Source organism: Dufourea novaeangliae, unplaced genomic scaffold (assembly GCF_001272555.1).
Source record: "Dufourea novaeangliae isolate 0120121106 unplaced genomic scaffold, ASM127255v1 scaffold262, whole genome shotgun sequence".
Taxonomy (NCBI): Eukaryota; Metazoa; Arthropoda; class Insecta; order Hymenoptera; family Halictidae; genus Dufourea; species Dufourea novaeangliae.
The window spans coordinates 340,983-363,333 of NW_015374137.1; the positions used below are offsets into that span (position 1 = coordinate 340,983).

At 33.9% G+C, this 22,351-nt stretch overlaps 1 protein-coding gene across 1 annotated transcript in view; it reads right to left on the reverse strand.

The window, feature by feature from the left end:
* Window positions 1-385: 385 nt before the first annotated feature.
* The window catches only part of LOC107191269 (BTB/POZ domain-containing protein 6-B), a 37,840-nt gene continuing 15,874 nt past the window's right edge, over window positions 386-22,351 (reverse strand). The window contains exons 2-6 of the mRNA XM_015580261.1: window positions 9,069-9,310; window positions 7,178-7,350; window positions 3,998-4,254; window positions 2,144-2,538; window positions 386-897 (exon numbers count right to left, since the gene is read on the reverse strand). Of these exons, the coding sequence (XP_015435747.1) occupies window positions 676-897; window positions 2,144-2,538; window positions 3,998-4,254; window positions 7,178-7,350; window positions 9,069-9,152 (1,131 nt within the window). The 5' untranslated portion in view covers window positions 9,153-9,310 and the 3' untranslated portion in view covers window positions 386-675. The remainder of the gene's footprint in view (window positions 898-2,143; window positions 2,539-3,997; window positions 4,255-7,177; window positions 7,351-9,068; window positions 9,311-22,351) is intronic.

The following is a 22,351-nucleotide window of genomic DNA, read 5'->3' on the forward strand; positions in this document are numbered from 1 at the left end:
GAATATTCTTCTTTGGTTTCATTATAAAATATTGAAATTGCGTTAACAAAATCGTAACGATAGAATGAATTCATATAACGCTGTTGCTAAAATTATTACTTCTACACAATATAAAACTGGTTACAACGTTTTTCTAAGGCTAACACGCATGCATCTTACAATAAATAAATATCTCGATAAAATTTGTAAAAGTTAAAATACGCTTTGAAGGTAAAACTAATATAAAAACAATGATTTAAAATTCCACGCAAAATCGTTAATAATAATTAAAAGATTCTTCCTCCCAAATAAACATCTTTTTCAAAAGAAGAACATCGTATCTGCAATCTCCTAATGTTTCGAGAAATGGCATACAGTGTATAATTAAATATTTTAGCCTCCTGCAGCTTTTGTTACCGTAAAATGTCAATTCTTTGTGGAACATAAAAGACGAGGACCAGCAAGTATGAGACATTTCATCGGTAACATATAAAAAGAACTGAACACTTTCAAAAATTTATTAGTCAATATCGATGTTTCCTATGAGAACGTTTGGATGTGTTTGCTGATGGTTGTTTGTAAATAAATTTTTCAAAATGTTTCAATTCTTTTTCCTACTGCCCTGTATGACTCTTCGGTGGGAGACTTCGTCTATTTCTCCTATTTTTTTTCGTTTTGGCTTCTTCTTAAGATTATTCAGTCAAAGACACAGGCAAGAACTCGCACGAGACAATTGCCAATTCTCGCACACGTTCTTTGTCCTTGGGTCACGCACTCCTTCCTCCTGTTCTTCCGATTATCCTGCCGTTCCTTTTTTCCAGGCTGCGACATCATGCAGCTTTGATTCTCGTAAGTACTGATACCGATTCTAGGTGTACTGGACAACCTGGATAATGGACCAGCAACGGAACTTCGAAGCTGTGAACACAAGCGTTAGTTAAAAGATTTTCATCCCTTCACTATATCTATAGGGATTCTATATATTCACTATATGTATCTAAACTAATAGGGAGACAAATTCGTTCTGATAAGCGATTGTTTAAATAATTGATCCAGGACAACCAAACTTGCAAATACAGTGGACTTTAACTATATTGCCACTGGACATATTGCCACGTAAGGCACTTCTCCTTCACACGTACTTTCGAGCACACAAATTCGCTCTCCCACCACGTTGTGTACGCCGGCGCATCAGCACGATCCAGCTTTTGCGCAGGCGCTGAGACTGAGGCTATAACGATAGAACTTAGCATGAAGGGGGCTCTGAACTCATCGCCATTTTATTCCCCTACAGGCCCGATCATGGCAATATACTTAGAGTCCACTATATAGTAATCCCGCGTTGAACGCAACAAACTCGGGTCCGCTTTGCTGTATTCACGACGACGTGGAAACGTTTTCAGCACCTTACAATGTAATTTTTAGCTCGAAACTCGAGCCTCGATAGCTTGCCTTTGTAGACTTCCGAACGTAGAAAAGGACAAGCGATTGAAAAACAGAGAGAAAGCTTCTGGTTCCACTCGACTCGACTGCGTGGACCGCTTGTGATGCTCTCACCGGCCAATGACTACATTGTGGCCGCTTGCGTCTCGCGTTATTTTGCTCGGTTCGGTATGTCTTGTATGCTCTTTGTCGTACCGTTTCGGCCAATCGAGGTGATTCTTTTAATGTGATTTGTCGACATCTCTCTGGGTCCTAATCCTAGCCTCGTACCCTTGTCGCATCACTCGCATCCCCCGTGTCACATCGACTTGCAACAGTCGATCGCGGTGAGCCAGAATACGGAATACGGACAGCGAATGCAAAAAAAAGAGAGGTTAGAGTCGAGGTAGCCGAGCATTGGTCTCACCGACACGCAGACCTCTCTTTCTTTTTCATTCGCTGTTCTTCTTTATATGGTATTATATGCCCCCATGCCCGTTTGATACCACGCAACTTTTATTTCAAACATTTTTTCATACAATAAACAGTTTACAAACAATTTAAATGACAGTGTTAGATGAATTATCCTGTATATACATTAATATACAAGTACTGTAGATGGCAGATATTTAAGTATTTAACAAAATAATAAACATAAATAAAGAAAAAAAATCGTGTGAGTATTTGCAATCTTATAGCAGTACAATTGTTAACTGTACACACAAGTGTATTGTATACATACCTCATCACCCTCAGAATTTTGTGTATGTCCAAGGATTCTAGCGACAATAATGGCGGATTCCTCGCTAGAGAGGATACCGCTTGCCATAGGACCCTCGATGAACTCTTTATCTGTCATAAGAGAATACCGAACGCTGTACCAAACTTCTTCGGACAGCGCGTTCCTTCTGTTGCTGGCCGATGGTTCGACTCCATGTCTTCTACATTCAGACGCAGCCCACCTGTCTAACGCGTAGAACAAAATGGACTCGTTGGTTAACGTCAATGTGTCTCGGCACGCTAATTCTTCCACCTCAGCGGCATGCAGTTCTTCGAACTGTTCCTGATTAAAGACGGCCTCCGGATTTGAATCGATCACATGCAGACAGCATAGGAGGAGTCGTGTACAGACCGCGGCTGAAATTAAGGGATTTTAATTAATTCATTAATTAATTAACGTGTACCAGCACGCAGGCGCTAAGGCCGAAGCCATGGCGACAGAACTTAGCATGGAGGGGACTCTGACTCATTACCATTTTGCTCCCCTACAGCCCTGACCATGGCAATATAGTTAGAGTCCACTGTATTTGTATTTTGCTTTGAATAAGTGTTTTTTTTTAACTCTGTTTAACCAACATACAATCATTACTTTGATTTGAGTAAGTGGTTTTCTTTTACTATCTCTAACCAACACACAATCAGCATTTTGCTTTGAAAGTAAAACTAAACACAATTTACACACAGAACATAACCCTATATTTCCATTATAATTACTTATAGCATATTTAATCTTTCATTTATTAATAGGAACTAACTTGATCTAATTTCTATTGATGTAAGTGTAGAAATCGCAGGAAATTTATATATTTTATTTATTAAACACAAACTAACCTAACCTAACTTATCACCTTGCACAGAATGAAATCTAACCGTCATTTTAAACATTTGGGAAACGTTTCTTATACGCCTTTTAAAACAGAATCATAGGGTTTTTAAAGACTCTTTAACGTTCCCAAAATGTACAGAGAATGTTACCTTTACACATTCGGAGAACGTTCTGAGAATGTTCACACAGTACGTCCTCAGGATGTTCCAACTTGTAAATAGGACCTTCCTAGAAAATTTAAAGATCTTAACGAGAACGCGGCGGGAACATGTGGACCTTTTCGGAACATCCTTCAAATGTACCGAACGTTTGGAACATACTTTCACCGGACGTACATATGACGTTTTTGTGCTATTTAGTTTATGTATTCCGAATTCGTCTTTAGCAATTGATGACGACCAAACCCTGGAGTTTTTGGACAGGTAAAAACCATGTGCAGGAAAATTAAGGATTTTAGTTTCTGAATTTGGGGGGATGGGTAAAATAAGGGACACGTATTTTTGTATTTGCTGAGATGCAACTGTAAGGAGTGAAACCATCCCTTAAAGTTTCGTTCTGGAAGTATTATCTCGAAAACCAGAAGAGATATATGAAAACTTCTAATGGGCGAGTTTCATGGACTCTTATGTACAATAATATGGCGCTAACAAATTTTCTAAAATACAATTTGTTTATAACAAAAACAATTTTCATAACTTCATTTTACAACTTATTAAAAATAAACATAATGACAAAAAGTGATGAGCGTTTAATTCCAAATTCATTATTATATGCATTTATAAAACTACCTCTTACAGTTTCGTAGATTTTTATTATTTGTATGCCGTGCGCACGCTCGCTAATATTACATTATTAGCCGACATTAATTATACACGCGAGTGAAAAACAACTATTGTTGCGGTCAGCCAACCAACAGTTGCCTAATGTAAACGCCACTTTATTGGTTCAAAATGAACAGATTAAAAAAAAATGGATTAAGTGTTACAATACCTATTTCGCCAGCATCGTCGCCAGGTGCTGGGGGTGCTGTGGGCGAATTGGTTGATCTAGAGAGGCCAGAAGTTATGTGACTCGCGTAAAGGCTAAGACCTTGATAGATCTCGAGGACGGTGTTCGAGTTCAGATTCCTTTCGAGGTAGTCAACGGCAAGACGAGCTAATTCTGGACACAGGTATTGATGTGCTGCGTCAAGGGTGGCTCGAGCTGATGACACGGATTGGAAGTTTATTGGCTCGTCGAGAAGATATCTGCGCAGAAAACCGACAGTCTTCGATTTTACGCAAGAGATGACAGCTGCCTGACGACTTCAATTTTTAACCACACTTTTTCTCGTACAATCATTTCATCCCCCTAAAAAATGTCACAAACTCCACCCATTCATGCATTAAAAATTGTAATTAAATTTCTTACGTCATTAAATAACAACAAAATTTGTATATTCTTCTTTGCGTGTATCCGAATTGAATTGATATTTGCGTATTTTTACGAAACTTCGTAGGTGAAATTTATATCGTCTCGTTACGATTCTGTATTATTTAAGAAACAATCCTCTCTAATTCGCATCTGCGGCATTTCTTCCTGGCAGATTGAGATCCCGTCAATTTTCGTTTACAAGAGATAATGAACGGGAATGTGATCAGAAAAATAATCCAGAAATATGCGATTGTACCAGCTACTACAAGCGTGCACAAACACATGCCCGTCATGGTGTCGATATTCTTCCTGATTTTTAATGCGCTGTAGAGCATACAATTTACATAGAAACAATTTGAATAATTGGTAACTTTGTTAAATGGTAAAAAAAAATATTTTCTTCCTTAAAAACTGACAGATTTTTAATACATATGAACGCGTTGAAAATGTAAGATTTAAATTATAAGTAATTTTCAACAAACTGTATCTGTATGTGGTATTATTTCCAATGCAGCTTTGACAATGACTATGAAAATGTTCAAGTAATGTATTGTGTATTTTTAACATTATAATGATCCTATACTAAATGAACTTGGTGTTAATTACACGGAAGAGAACTGAACAAATGTGAATTAGATAAATATAAATAATAAGAAATTTAATCTGTTTCCATTTTTTATGTTAATGTACCAGTTTTTGTTCAGGGAAACATGTAGAAGCTTTTTTTTTTATATTATGCGTATTTTTAGATAAAAAGATGAAACAGAGAAAAATAGAAACGCAAAATTTTAACGAAGTCAGAAGGTTCTTCTTTTCTTTTGAATATAAAAATTATTTAATCAGAGTAGTATTTATATGATTTAATTCTCAGAGATTTTGTATCATTTTGAAAAATATATTATAATCTTACCATCCACCATACACGCATTACTTCATTCATTTCTCGCCATTTTAGGGACCGTTTTTGTACAATGGGGTACTAATCTGCGACGTTAATTTTGATTGTTTGGGACGACCTTCATCTCCACTTTTCTCGTTTCGACAGCTGCCTCGAAAGGATTGAACGTGCAGTAGGACTTTTTTTTATCTGTTATTAATTAAAGCTACTATTGTATGTATTAATAATTAACAAATAAAATTAAATTACAGACATAATCATGAATATGCAATATAAGAATATTATTAGTTGGAATGAATTAATCTTTATTAATTATTCTACATACAGACAAATAACAATTACTTATACGTAATGAAGAATTAAGCAATAATTCCTTTAGTATTCCCACGATTGCAGTGTACAACAATCAAAATGAAAATTTCAACCTATAATTCGGTAATAATGCTATGAATTATTATTTATCAACAAAAGTCTATTTATACTTGTTATATGATCATACGTAGAATACAGTCTATTTCCTGTAATAGAAAATAATTCTATCTGAAAGCAGCCAAAATATCTTATAAATCGGACCTTCCTTGCGCTTCAACCTATTAAAATCGACTCTTTCAAGAGTGTTCTGCAATGCGCGTTGATCACGTATGCCCTGCTTGACCATAACGCACGTGGCAGATGTCTCTTCAGAGTTCAGAGGATCGATTTTAACGGATCTACGCACCGCACAAGGAGTTATACGGGATTTTGGCTGTGCGTGTTCGTGCTCCTTGTTACACGTATCTGGACCTGCCTTTAAATAGAATTATTTTTTATTATAGAAAATAATTGTACAACAGAATATATTTTATTTTTCTAGGAACTTGCTATTTTTAGAAATGCAAGTACCACCAATACAATTCAACACATTTAACAAAATCTTATGTATTTTTTACATAACTTCTGGCTTGCTACATAGATTTTCAGACACACCCTATACAAATATACTAGAGAAAGTTTCTTGAAAAATTAATGAATTAATACTAAACCTACCAGCATTGAATGCATACTAAATTAAATTGTATAATAGAATAATATACAGAATATACGTATAAGACAATCTAGCATAATATACCATAAAATCCAATCTGCAGTAAATTGAAAGTCAACATAAATTTCACCAAAAGCATTATTATAATGCCAATAATGGTAAAATAGTAAATCTGTAATCCGTCATTTTGACGGATTTGATGGTTCTAGTGTTAAGACATGATAAACGTACATGAAAGACATTGAAAAGAATAACACGGATCATGCTTAGTATTATTAGACTGCGAATGTTTATGTAAATATAGATGTTTGTGAGTTAATTTACTGAATATGGTATTAAATGGATTACACCATGAAAGGTTTTATCCTGTTACAAATGAAATATTAGCATTTTGTTGTACGAAGTATTTATTCAACCCATATGACAAAATATACAGTTTTATTAGAGAAAAAACTTGTTTATGGTTAAATTACCTTTGCTACGATTCCTTTTTGAATTCAAATAAAATTAGGATTATCATTGATCTGTAAATTCTCTACATTTATAGCGCGCGTGTGCACATGTAGGACACAAACTAAAAGATGAAAATGTTAACAAAATTTTGCATGAAAATGCGAATTTCCATAAACATTCGTGCTATAGGTGCCACCAATATGAATTAAGGAACCGGGCCTGTGTATAGTCAAATTTAGAATATACGTATCAGTTTTACTGTAGCGTACGAAACATTATTCGAGGACACATTTAAAAGCAATTCGATTCTGCGTTTTTATAAACACGTGGTTGCGTGGCATCGATGTGATAACAAGATCAAACGTGGTAGTTCACGATTTACCTGAACAGATAATCGAAGGCACGCTTTTCTACGTGTTGGAGTTGAAGCAGAGGTGGAGGATCGCTCGGTGCAGGTGCGAGAGGACCGACGAGCATCGCACGAAACCACTCCGACCTTTCGGCAAGTTGTTCCCTTTCTACGCAGTACCTCCATGTGTCACCAGGTAGACCGGCCTATATTTATCCACAAGTTACAGATATATACCTTTTCACATTTATGTTTCAGAATCTTTACAGTTTCATATAGATTTCATAAGTACACGGAACAACAGTAGGTAAAAAAAAGTTTCTGTATACTATACTTTCAATATTTTAATCCTTTACAATACGATTGGAATGAATATTAATAAAGCGTTCAAACATATAATATGTAGGTGTGCTATGTATACTACAAGATAAGGTTACACTATATTTGGTTTTAATCTGACATGTAGTTTGTTGATAAATTTATTTCAATATTAAACACAGCGAAATTATGATCGAATAAGTCTCCATACACTATTTAAGAATCTCGTAGAATGATTATAAAGAAGGTTTAAGGGGGTCTCTAGCTTGTAAAAGGGTAGAAAAGTCATTACACGAAATTATTTTTCAAAAATGAAAATACTAATTCTAAAACTGGAAGAAGAAGGTTAATCGCTTAGAAAAATTGCTCAAACGGTGACAGAACCCTCTCTCTCTCTCTTCGGTGCAGTGTATTCTTAAGGGGTCTTCTGTGGTTAGAAATTAAAAAAAATTAGTGAGCTTCAAATTAACTTTTTGGAGGTGACCAATGCAGCAGAAGGTCTACTCTATTGACATGGAATAGATGACCTCGTCTAAGTTTTAAAACGTGTTGTTTTACATGTAAATTGAATTTTAAATCTTTAAGTGCGCTTTTTTAAGAACAACATTTTCAAAGTCGGCGAACACGATTAATTGAAAACTGCTGAACAGATCCGTTCTAAATTTTGGGAGCTTATTTAGGTGCAAAAATCTAGTCTCTAATCAAAGGATTTCAGTTTTTAATGCTTAGTTTTTATTTTATGGTCGAAAAATAAGGATTTATTGAAACGAAAATCGGTCGCTTAACTTTCAACATCCGCGATTTTGTTCTAAATGATTTTTTTTTTAATACTTTTATTGGAATTGGAACTATTCTGCGGGGTGCCGCGAAAAAATGTCAAAAGTTGAAATTAAGAGCCACCCTACTGTGCACGTTTAGCGCTTCCGTTAAAGCCCGTCTACATCTACGATTGGGTCTAGCCAGGGTAAGCATTGGAAAACGGCCCCAGCACCAATTTTAGTATCTATCTTTACCAAATAATGCTCTTTGTCTAAAAAACAACTGTGAGTTATTTCAAATCTCTATTCCCTCTTGTAAGGGTGATATGGGGATAACAACCCTAAACTTTACCATTTTTTTTCTCAACAGCTAGTTAAGATATTTGAATGCTTCAAACTGCACATAGTAGGTAATTTTTAGCTCTGTGGATTGACCCGTACATTTTCATGTACGGACCAATCCACGCCAAGTGGATCAGTTCTGTACACGACGATTGGGATTTTGCTCAAATTAATTAAGGTGTTATGGCGAACAGTCTGTAAGAAAACAGAAAAAAGAATAACGGATACAGATGTATTTATTAATTTTTCAATTGACACCCATAAAATACGTTACATTTTAGGCTTTATAGGTGCACATGCCTTGTACGAACATGCATGAAAACAACGACAGAATCTTCGGATGATTCGGAAGAAGACATAAAATAAGATGCAATAATTACAATATGTACATTATGAATTCTTTAAGATAATTATATTAAGGGCAGGTGTATAAAGACCGTAGTTAAATTAGAGACAATAAAATAGTATATATCGAGCACGTTGGTCGTTTCTTTTGTTTTTCGTACCTCGAGCATCACCATATTGCAGGTAGTAGGTTCCGTGGCGTGCAGTCGTGTTTCATCAGTGGTTATGAATGGTACTTGAGACATGTCCTCCTGTGCACTCCGAAATATCGTAATTATCTTTGAAGAGTGTTGCGTGATTACGGGAACGATTATCGTTCTAGAGTAAATGCAATTTCGTACACCCTCCTGAATCTTCCGCCGCAACTGGTCAGAATCAGCGCGAACGCATCGCAAGCTGTCGTCTGTAACAGAACATAAAATGATTTCGATATTTTCGCGATCGTTTCTCCATATCCAGATATTACAATTTCCCTGGCTTCCTTCACTCGTATCTGCTACGAATAACAACTTTTCTAACAACTAGGTATGGGTAAATATTTACAAAAAGGGACCCAACTTCGATGACCTTGACCTTGACATATGTTGTCAAGGTCAACATTCTGAACAACTTTTCCATATACAGGTACCCGTCGCTCGAGTTTAGTTGTTTAGTCGCAAAAAATTTTTGTGCAACTGAGGTTACAAGTATACTTCATGAATTTAAAATATTCGATTTTCATGAATTAGATTGTCAAGGAAGAAGAGTATTTGGGGTCGGTTGGGGCAGTTACCTTTGGCGGTAGGGTCACAGCCGCGATGACCCTCGCGTTGCCCGCGGGGCAACGGGGCCGAGGGGGTGGTACTGGGGGCACCACCTCCTTTCGCGGGCGGCCCACGAGAAGACAGCGTCGAGAGGTGACTCCTCGGCGCTGTAGGTAGGAGGTGGAAGGACGGCTGTGATCCCGGGGGGGGGGGGAACTATCGCCCCCCCTCCAGAGAAGAGCCCTTCCCTTAAACACTTATAGGGGAGGGCAATGGGCGAAGCTGGCCGCGGTCATACCGAGCGTTCCCGTTGCCAGCCCTACGCCCGAGGGTCACCGGTATAAAAAAAAGGTACCTTTGGCGGGCAGGGGGTTTGTATACTAATATAATCAATTTTTACACTAATATAATCAGGAAACTTTCATCTATGTATCCAATCGCAGCACGTAGCCAACGTTACCGCGAGAACACGGCCGGCAGACTCGGCCTCTGATTGGTCGGGGTTTTTCGTTAATATCTCGTTAACAAAGCTCCGGATAACATTTTTGCTACGGAAAAACTTGTTTCAAATTACCTGACTTGAATCAAGAGCCAAATTCGTACAATAAAAATATTTTTAAAAATATTGCATTGAAAAAATAACTTTATGATTAAAACAAAACATTGCATAAAAAGGATGGTTCTGTACGATTAAAGGGAAAGAAAAATGTAGTTTGTATCTTTAATATGATAGTTGTGGAAATAAAAATTCCTTCATGATGATAGTTTTGGTAAAACTTAATTACGAATCGAAATGCAGATTCATTAATACACGTATATTCAAATATATGTGAAATGGTACAGGTGTACTTAAATACACCTGAGATAGTACACGTGTACCCGTGTACATAAAATGACATACTGACGTATGGTACGTAAAATACACGTGTGCTTTTAATACACGTTCAGAATTACGACGTCTAGAGATACCTATTGACTTTGATTCACTCTATGAATAACAACGACCGCGCTGCTCTGTTCTAAACAACTTAGTCACCCTTATTTTGCCCGAAGTCCGAACTTCTACTTACTCATCCAGTAGTTGCAAGACAATTACAATTACAATTACATCATAATTAATTATAAGACATTTATAATAAAAATTATAATGTAATTGTAAAATTACAATATAATCGGAGAGTTAATGCTGCCGCGAATTAATAACACAGCTTGTTCAAATAAGTTCAGACCTCCAGTAGGATGGTCCTCTCTTACAAGATCAACAAGAAACACGGAGAGCAAAGTGCTATCACCTGTGAAGAATAGCTGATACAAAAACGAATGGGAGACGAACATATTATTCCACTATGAAATAAATTCAATTGGATTTTTAATTATATCGAAATTCTTAGTTAATTTTCATTAAAAAATAAAACAAATATTAATCGACGATTAATATTTTTCAATCAGCGATTGACGATTAACTTCTTCAATTGTCTGAATTAATTGCAAATTATTTGACGATTAATTTTTTAATCGTAAGCATTAATCAATCAATCAAATTAAAAGTTTTCAATGATTGATCCACAACGCTGTAAAAGACACTTAGAAACCGGGTGTCCCAGCTCATCCAGGACGGTTGGCAACCTTACTTATAATATACCTTATGCACTACCCTATTTCTTCCTTCATATAGATACTTCAAATAGATTTGGAAAGATTATATTTTTCTATACGTAAAAATATAATATTAATAATAATACTCCTATTATACAATAAAATAATATTAACAACATCGTTTCTATCATGATTGTCTACCATATTATAGGGATTTAACCCGTATGGATTTTGAGAGCTTCAAAACATTCGGGAAAATGTGATTTGGTTTGGAACCTTTGTGAGTCGAATGAAGATGTCGAAAGACTGATTTGTGTCGTAGCCATATTTACAGGAGAAACGGTAACACTTTGTGCGTTTTTAATGTATCTTTGATGAATCACTTCTCCAAACGATAGTCTCGCAATAAAGGACGGGGATCAATGAGTTCGATTTTTATTTTTACACATTTTTATCGAGGTGTGTGATTACATTCCGTCGTGCAAACACCAAAAGAACTGCAATATCTACATCATACAAAGGTTTGGCAATGTTTGCTACGGATAATATCTTTCAACAGATATCGGTCTGTTTTTCGATAACGCTGACAGTTAAGAGAAGTCTATTGCTATTTCTATGAATATTTTCGATCAATCAATTATTTAGAATCATTAATCGCGAAACATCGGATGCCTATACATTCACTGCAGTTCCGAATATACAAACTCAGTAAAATAGAAGACATATTGCTTGATACGACTACGTATACATTTCAGAATAACTTTATCAATATTTGCAGAACCCTGTTCGCAATACATTTTTATTTGTAATTTCTAATCCTATTCGTGTTTGTCTCTTTTCGTCATTTTTCTTGCAGGTCAGTCCACGCCAAGCGGATCACTTTTGTACTCGATTGTAATGATCAAATGAGATGAAAAATCATTTTACTCAAATTGACGTATGTATGTTATAGTCCGTGTGAAAATTGGAGGGGAGTTAGCGAGGGAGGGAGGGGGTGTTTAAGTCACCATTTCACTGATTTCGAAATTGTCTAAATGATACAGACCCTTGAATTTGGCAATTTTCACGGATTTTTACGAAAACTATCATCATGAAGGAATTTTTATTTCCACAACTATTATATTAAAGATACGAACTAGATTTTTCTTTCCTTTTAATCGTACAGGATCATCCTTTTTATGTGATGTTTTGTTTTAAACGTAAAGTTATTCTTTCAACGCAGGATTTTTAAAAATATTTTTATTTTGCGAATTTGGCTCCTGATTCAAGTCTGAAAAAATTTGAAACAAATGTGTCTATTTTGCGACCTTTCTTTTTTAAAATTTATTGATCTGGTTCGCGGAAGTTCAAAAATTGTGGTCGTAGCAGGGCCTGCTAAGCAGGTTGACAAATCTTGCGGCGTACGGCGATTCAGGTAAGCGCGCAGCTGAAGAAACTGCTCATTTTAATGTAAAAATTGTAGTCGTAGAGCTTCTGATGGAAATAAGTTAACGAAGTGAATCTTTTTTGAGGTTAAAGCTAAGATGTTACAGAATTAGGAAACTGTAGAATAAGTATCGTAAATAAGTTTTGAACTTCGAGATTAATGTCAAATTTGAGGTTTTCGAAAATAATTGCAGTCTTTCCGTTTTTTTGCTTAGCTCGTTATACATCATTTCGTATAGATTTTGACATTCTAAATTCAAATCTAGCCAGAATTTGTCTAGTCCCTCAAGAGTATGAGAAATATGCGACTCAATTGCAAAAAAGATCAATAAAAATCGTGAATTTTCTGGTTTACATGCTTTAATAACACTTTAGTTTAAATTTAGTTTTTTATTAAAGCATGTATAACCAACCCCTTTATGGAATGCAGTTTTCAAGAACCTCAGTTTACGTGAACATTAAAATTTACAGAGGTCTACAAAGTAGAAAATTTTTCGTATGTATACAGATAGATTATGAGTAGCATGTCACAGTGAAGGTCAACATGTCTTCACAGAATTACGTGAGATTATTTTTGTCGTGGAATATGTTATTTTGGAACCAGAAATCGTCCTTGACCTCATAATAGTAATGCAGTAATAAATGTGTAAGTACAAAAAAGCAGTGATATTTTTGTATACTACATACTTGCAGCAGATTAAATATGAGTAACTATTATATTCATACATCGAAAGAAACGGAGTAAAAAAAATTAGTGTTTTGTAGAAAATATTTCATTATGTATATTTTTGAAGCGATGATGATAATAATCACTGCTGAAAATAATTATGTGTATACAGAGAGTTAATGTTTTTTCCGAGTAAACTTTTATGTGTAAATGAACACCTAGAAATATTTATAGAATATTTATAAACTATTAAAATATATAAGGCACGGATTAGAAAGGAATCAAGTAAATACTTGCTATTCAAAAGTAATAACATTTTTTCTAAATATACAAGACATGTAAACTTTTAAAGAGTTTGAAGTATGTAATAGGGTCATTCAACGCGAAATCGAACACTTTTTGGAGCACCATTTCGTATTTTGTTCAAATTTGGATATGTTGTAGTCTTTAGTGATATATAAGCGTATCTCGAAGGATTTTTGAAAATTTAAATAATTGTTGATTTTACAAGTGTTTGAAATTTACGGTCAACCTTTTTTTCAATAAATCATAACTATTGAACTAACAAACTGATGAAAATGAGCTTTGTGGGTACTTACAGTGGAGTCATAAGAGTACCAAATAAATATTATTTTAGTTAACAAAAATATTTTTTAACTATTTATTTTGAAATTCTTTTAAAGAAATGCAATGTTATAAAGCGCGGCACGGTTTAAAAATTTGAAAAAAAAATGATATATAGCCCTATTTGTCCTCTTTATGGAAAACTTTTCAAAAATATGGAAACTTTAAAATTGAGCCGATGTGCTTGGACGAGGTACTTAAACATTCATTTCATATTATCTTACCGTCATTGTAAGTAACTGTCATTTTGGCAATACGTGTCGCAAGCCTGTCCACTTCCGTACAACCTATGGCACACGTAATAAACAACTTCGGCTGCACTTGCACCAGATATACTTATACATTACATATGTATATTCTTTTACTCGAAGCACTTGTTCCAGTTCATTAAAGAGAATATAAACAATTAACATTGATAATCTCATAAATACTCCTCTATTCCAATTTAAACATAATGTACAATGCAGTAAAAAAAATTATTATTGTATGTTTATTTGTCACATCATATTTCACATAAACTTCACAATTATCACGTAACAAAGATTCTCGACGGAAGGGAACTATTATTTTCACTTTTGTCACTTAAAAGAACCCAAAACAGATTGTTATTATTTTATTGTCACATTTCACCGGTGAATTAACGTTAAATTGTGAACGACCAATTATTTCCACTTTTCGTGTTCAAAGGAAAAACATTACGCTATTTAATTCATGATTTTTAATGGCGGAACGACAAAACGTACGCGACTTTTTGATCGAGTTCAGTGTAGGTATATGTATACCAACGCAGTTGAGATGTCGAGAAACGCAACAACCCTTTCACAACGAGCAGCCTCGCTCGACTGACAGATCGATCGTACTCGGAGCTCGTGGCGAGTGCGATGAATGAGTCAGGCCTCGTGGGATTCGTTTTAATGTAAATGTATGCGCCCGCGGTTTTATCAACTGCGACAAGAATTATTTATAAACAATAGACAAAGGTCCCGGGACAAGACATCGTGGAATGTCTGAGGACCATGAGGGAAGACCTTATCGATACCTCGAACCGTCCTCGACGCACTTCAATATGACAGGATCGGAGTAGGATACTGTTTGTTTTGTTTCGTGTCCATGGGCAAAAAGAAAGAACATTCTATCTGGAATGCAGTCAAACCCTGTATTACTGGGAATTCGGATCTTAGTTGGAACTGAAATTTATAACAAGGAGACTAGATTTTTATACCAACTTCGATTTTTCTAAATTCGTCACTAAAATTGGAAAATAGATTAAATTATCTTTATGCATTAAATAGAAATTTACTTCTGCTATTAAGGATATTAAAAAGTTAAAGGGGAATATTTATTTTATTAAATCTTCGTTAAGATTATTATTTAACTATTGCCGCATAATATCCGAAATCTAATAATAAATGTTTTTCGCATAACCTTTCCTAGTTTTTCACCATATAATAAAATCAAAGAAAAAATAAATTCATCATAATAATTTCATCGTAATAAATTTTAGACCAATTTACAGAAACTGAAATCAAACAAATATTTTATATAAATAACTGTTAAATATTATTAGGTTCTGGAAAAGATAAAACCCTTTCATGTAAAGACAGAATTTTGTTTATATACCTACTTTGTAGAAACAATGAATTGCTTCGTCCTTGAACGGTCGCAGGAAACAGAAGAAGAGAAAGAAGTTATGGGACACAAAAAGCGATTAACATGAGAATAGTATCATGAAAAAAATAAAATGCTAGTATTATGAGACGCAGAATACGTTACTACGAACCATGGACAGTAGTTTTAAAATAGTAAAGTAATAAGTATTTTTGAAATGCTAAAATTTCGAGTAAAGAAAAGATTAATTAACACTAGTTTTGCTACTTAAACATTAAGATGCACACATCCCTGACAACCAATGGTGTACGAGTTACGAGCAAATTGCCAGCCAATAGTGACTGAAGTCGTGTAAAAAACCATACCCATCTGGTTCCGCATTTGGCTTGGGTTTTGCAGGCAACGCCAGCTGACAAAATAGTAAAGCAAATTCTTGCAACATAACTCGTGTAAAATTGGGGGCAAAAACGGACAACAGCGACAACAGCGTCTGCGCGAGCCAATTTGCTGCATTTGTTACAAACTTGTAGCCATCACTTTATAACAGGCATTGGACAAAATTTGACATTGCAGGTTTGGCTGAATGGGATGTTAATAACACTTCCAGTTATTGCTAACAGAGTTTCAGCTATTAAACGAAACTACATAGACGAAGAATAGTAAAAACCTTAAATATCTCGAAGCAAAGAAACATTTAATATGGTACTCGTATACTACGAAATCAAATTAAATTAGTACAGAGATAAACAGGTTTATATATTACGTTCATATACCGATTATTTATTTATTGCAGACTAGGATAAATGTAGTAATAGGAAGTCTGTCCTGTAAAAATAAATGAGATTTACATACCAACTGTAAAGGTTTGTATTTTTTAAATAATTTTTACACGACACCAGCAAAATGATGACTTAACCCCTCCCTATTTTCACATGAAATATAACATATATCAATTTGAGCAAAATCCTAGATATCGTGTACAAAAGTCATTTGCTTGGCATGGAATGGACCATACAGAAGAATAATTTTTGTACTAATTAGTATGGGGTCTGCAAACATCTGGAAGATATGGTAAATGATTTCTCGATATAAGAATTTTGGTACACGAAAGCTTACAGCGAATTCTTATCTCACTCAAGCGCCGTGAAATCCCTGCATGCTTGTGAATCGCACTTTCGCTAAAATTAGAGCTACCGAAAGCATGGAGCTAAAGTGCTCGGCTACCACCGAGGTTAAATAATTTTAGCAAACATTTCTCTTGTCCCGAAAATATCATTCCTCAGAACAGCACACCAGCTTTAAAAATCTAGTCATTAACAAACTTTTATATTGTCTGCGTTATTTTTAATTTCGGAGAATGCAAGACGGCAGACAGTATCACAACCCGCGTTCAAATACCAAAAAATTGAATTTCGAAATTTTTGTATTTCTATTACATGGAATTGAAAGTGAACGATCCTTCAATTTAGGAATATTGTAATCTAAAGTGTAAAGATATACACAACGAATTGAAGTTAATAATCAAACTTAAAACCGAATAAAAACACGCAAGCTCGTGCAGGTAACATCACAAATATTCACTGCGTGGATGCTTGTTGTGTTTGTGAGTTATACTGTTTTATTTTCCTATTAATTTTATTGTCCTATTTTAATATGAATAATTTAAAAAGCTTGTATTTAAGGGTATGGGTAAGTTCCAATGATTCAAACATATTACTCTTTTACCGCATCTTTCATATTTCAAAGAGAATTTAGAAAACACGAAAAACATCAGTTCTTCAATTTTTTGGCTAAATCCAGTTATTTTATGTCCTGCGATTTAGTATCAATTTTATCTGCTCCTGAGTGCCCCGTCGGTAGATTTTTTTAGATTTAATAAATAATAAACTAGAGTACTTATACTACATACTACAAAAGTTAAAGTAAATATGATTAACATATCAGTGTCCTGTGAATAAAACTAATTTAACGAAACATTAATTTATCATTTATTTTCTCCGTATACATACCTCTTATGCTGTGCGTCAGCTTAATTATAAAAGTATAGTCTTGATTTTAAAACTTATGAATGCAGATAAAAATGCACTTCACACATTTCAATAAGACATACGTAAGGATTTATCTTTTCTATTAATCATAACAAAAGCATAACAAGATTCTATTAAACATAGTAAAACAAGTGTAACAAAAACATAACAAAAATAGAACAAAAACAATCCAACAAGTAATCAAATCTGTTCAACGTAGAGAATACTATTTTCGATTGACTTTTATAAGTACAAATTCATAATAAAGAATATAATAGTTCATTTAAATTATTAATAATGATTATTTACCGTAATTCTTAAGAAATAAAAACGTATCAAATAAAATTGTATGCGTAAATTCACGAACTAGCAAAACGTACACGAGGTCAATTTGTTTAATACAATAACAGTATCAACGGTAACAAGATCCGACTGTACATGGATGATTAAATTAAATAAGCTCTCGCTCGTGCTTGTAATTTAATTGAATTTGATTAGGCGCGCCCGCATTTCTGTGAGGTATGTTGGATGCTGCAAAAACATATTTGCAGAATACACCGTTCTTTAAACATGTAGTGAACATTTTAGAGCTTTTCATAACGTTTAATAGTCTTGACATATAAAATGGAAAAAAAATTAATTAAATAGTCCTGTACATAGAAATCACATAACTCAAATTCTGATTACAAATGTTTACTTCGGTATAAAAACAATAATCTGCTATTAAATTCTTGTTAGACCCTTAATTATAAACGTATTTGTAAATTCGATTTAATGTGATTTCATGTAATTTTCATTGACGACATCATTAACGAATTATTTTTCTCATTGTTTAAATCAAATTTGTTTACAATTTCAAATCTTGTGTTAAATGAAAAAATTTCGTGATCCAATTTAAATGTAATTATTCATTTATTCACAAATACAAATAGTTCTTCGAGCGTTATAATAACTTCCTATAGTTCTAGCTGTGTAGTCCATGTAACAAACAGCGAATATTGCGAATTAAAAGTGTATGTATGAATATACGTCACTTGAGCATGATTCATTGTTCCACTACTCGTATCACCTTCAGTAACTATCGATTCTCCCAGTTTATCGATGTTGACATGCTGATAGTATAATTATCATAAATACTATCTGAATGGACTGTATGTGATATACGTAACTATGCTCCAATCGTTCCACTTGATTTCGAGTATAACTTTAACTTCAATAATATAAAAATTGATCTCTTGTAATGACTGTAACGGTGACATATATAACCGCAACCGAAAATTTTATTTATTATAACACGCACTGATTTAATTCGTAACATGAAAATTAATATCTTTAAATTTAATTAAAATTTTTATTTTTATCAAATTTAAATTATTAGCACTTTAAAACCTTGTCAGAAAAACCATATTTTCGTTTACTAGAAGCAGACCAATATGCACAACAAATTTCGTATTAATTCGAATTAAACAGAGACAACGAGTTCGTATTAAACAGAGAGTTAATCTCCATCGATGCATATATGTATAATGCATGCACCTATACAATATTGAAATAGTAAACAAATTTTTCACAAATCACTATTATCATTTATATTCATAGTGGAATGATTGAAAGAGTGCTACAGACGTTTGTTGGAACCAAGAATGAACTCATTGCTAGACTGTGGATTTGTATGTAAAATGGAATTTTGTAAAGTAATTTATACAGGCAGAAGTAAAAATGAAAAATTCGTTTTTCTTTTAACGATTTTAACGGGCTGAAAATAAAATGAAACATTTGTTAAACTCGGTGGAAGTTCCGCAGTCTACTAAATAGATATTTAAGAATTAATTGAGATGAAAAGTTTCTTATCTGAGAATTCTTATTTTATAATTCTAAAAAGTGTTACTTATGTAGTATATAAAAGATTTATTTTAAAAACCTTAAATACCGTACGAGACGATTATTACTGTAACCGTTGAATGAAAAATGTTGTGGGATGTCCAAATACGTTAGCACATATTGGAGAAGTGTCGAAAGCTTCCGTCAACGGTATACTAAATGTCGCCAGGTAAAATTGTAAATGTATCGTGTATGATCTTAACTAATATTTTATTCTCCACACCTGACAAACTAATTCATTGCCGTACACAAAATAATAAATATAAGAGGTACTCTAGATCGGTTAACTTCAATGGAAACAATTGTATGTATTAAAATATTTAAATATTAAGAAATAAATTTCAGATCGAAGTATTTGACATCACCACAGTTATATAGATCATTCACCATTTATTCTGAAAATATCTGAACATTGTTAGACGTTCGATAAGATAATTTCGAATATTTAATCGTTTAGAGCACCTCATACAACATACAACACTCAAAAACATTTTGTCGACTAACAAAAATTCCTACCATATTTTACGTGCATGGTTAGATTCATTTTCTCGTACGTAGCATTGATTATCTTTCGCACCTATAAAAACAATATTAAAAGCTTACCTTTTCCCTGTAACGAGCAATCAAAATTTCCACGCCGCTTCCGATCACATACATATGTATGCACAGATATGTTTTCAATCAAAGCACAAGTACTTGCACACACAAAACATAGAAAAACAGAAACAAAAGTGAAGAATAATGTTCAAAATCACAATGGCACAAATACATAAAGACAAACCAGGCGCGTAAAGAAATATTTGTCTTATTAAAAATGAAAAAACGCCAGCATCTATATTTGTAAGGTGCGCGTACAGTGTTGAAAAAGGTTTGCCGATGTGAAATGCGTGGATGTTTGTAAGAAACTGCTCACTTTTTTTAGGTTCTGAAAGAGTGGCTGCAGTTGACTTTCTCTAAAGGGGCTGTCTCTTGTTAGATAAAGAAGGAATGCTTCTAAATTCTATGTCACTCGGTTTTCGGCAGTATTTTTTGTGACCAATCAGTGGGAGGTCATCGTCATCTGGTTTGCATGGTTGGATTTTACTGAAGTGCCACACCGTATTATGCACACGACTGAGTGAGGCATCTTCCGCGGATTAACTGTGAATATTATATAAAAAGAGGATAATATACAGGATGAGTCATTTGAATCAATTCTTTCGAATATCTTGGAAACTGTTGATGATACATGTTGAAAAATGTTTCAAACAAAAGTTGAATGATTTCTGGCATAAGAAGTGGGGATGGGGGGGGGGTGAAATAAGCGATGTAAATATTTTTTTTCTGGTGGACGCGTAGAGGACGTACGAAGGTCACATTTGCTTTTTTAAATGGAATAATATTTTTTCATTGCATGAGTCATTCATTATAAAAGAGTATTAAGCTATTTATATCGACAAATCATTAGTTTAGGAGATAGCCTAATACTTTTTTATAGGGAATAGCGAGCAGAATCGACGAATGCATTAAGAAATATATGATTTCATTTTAACAAACGAACTTGACCTTTAATGTGACCTTTCAAAAAAAAACTACTCACAACACATTATTTCCCCCTCGAAATCATTCAACTTTTATCTGCAACATTTTTCAGTATCATCAACGGTTTCGAAGATATTCCAAGATCGATTTAAATAGCTCATCCTGTATAATTCTTCAGGCAGTGATTTTAATTAACAATGTTCACCCTCCTGGTAAAAGTTAGGCACATCTAACCATTCGGATGCTCTAAAAATACGTTTAATGCCTTAGTACCTATATGCCCTCGTTTTAAACATAATATTTACGCTTTCGGAATATTTTAATATTTTGTAATATCTGTTTTTGTTCGAATTTTTAATATTATTTTGATAGGTGAGAAATCTGTCTCAAGGTGGAGTATTTGAACAGGAATACTTAAATATCACTGTTACTTAACATCTTCAAGGAGATTTATTACAAATGAAATTTATAACAAGAGGCGTTACAAATTAAACGATAGAAAGAATAATACCCGTAATGTTTATTTTCAAAATTTTTAGATTACTGATGCTCTTTTAAACAAAGTCGTATGTTTTTGTACTCATTTATTTTATTTCTTTCATAGAGCATGAAAAGACGATTTAAACAATTTATAACAATATATCGTTCTGTTCATGTAATCACGAAGTATTTTGATCGACTAATAAGTAATTAATATTCGAAGTCAATACAGAGTGACGTACAATTGGTGAATTAGACACTCTCAATCCTATTCTTTAGGAGTTTTAAAGTGTCCTACTTTGCTACATTTCGCCTCTTATCTGCTTCGTACTTCCTTCACGTCTCTGGCAAAGCTTTTATCTAACAAAAAATTTCCAAATGTAAAATCTTTATTAATAATACCTGTGTTTTCCTTTCATGTGAAAGTAAAGGTCTATACAAATCATAGAATAACATACATTTGATTTTCAGTGATTGGAGGCCTATTTAAATGATTAGGAAATCGTGTAAACAACAATATTTGATTTCATTATTCATTTACCTTTATTTCAATGAAGATCCGTCCATTACTGATACAAGATCAGTCACAGCACATAACAACGCTTCTAGTGAATTTTAGTAATTATTCTGAATAATATTAGTTCTGATTTTGATAAAACGATTTACAACATTTATAAATTGTTCTACCTTCAAAAACGAATATTTTTCCCAATATTATTGGCACTGCAAAACAATATCGCATGGTACGACATGAGGGGCTCGAACAGGTATCCTTTTATTTTTAATTTTAATTACACGGAAATAGTATTTTAAACGAAACCGTTCGTCTCTTGCTAGAGTATATTTCGACATTCTTTTGTGGGTGTACGTAT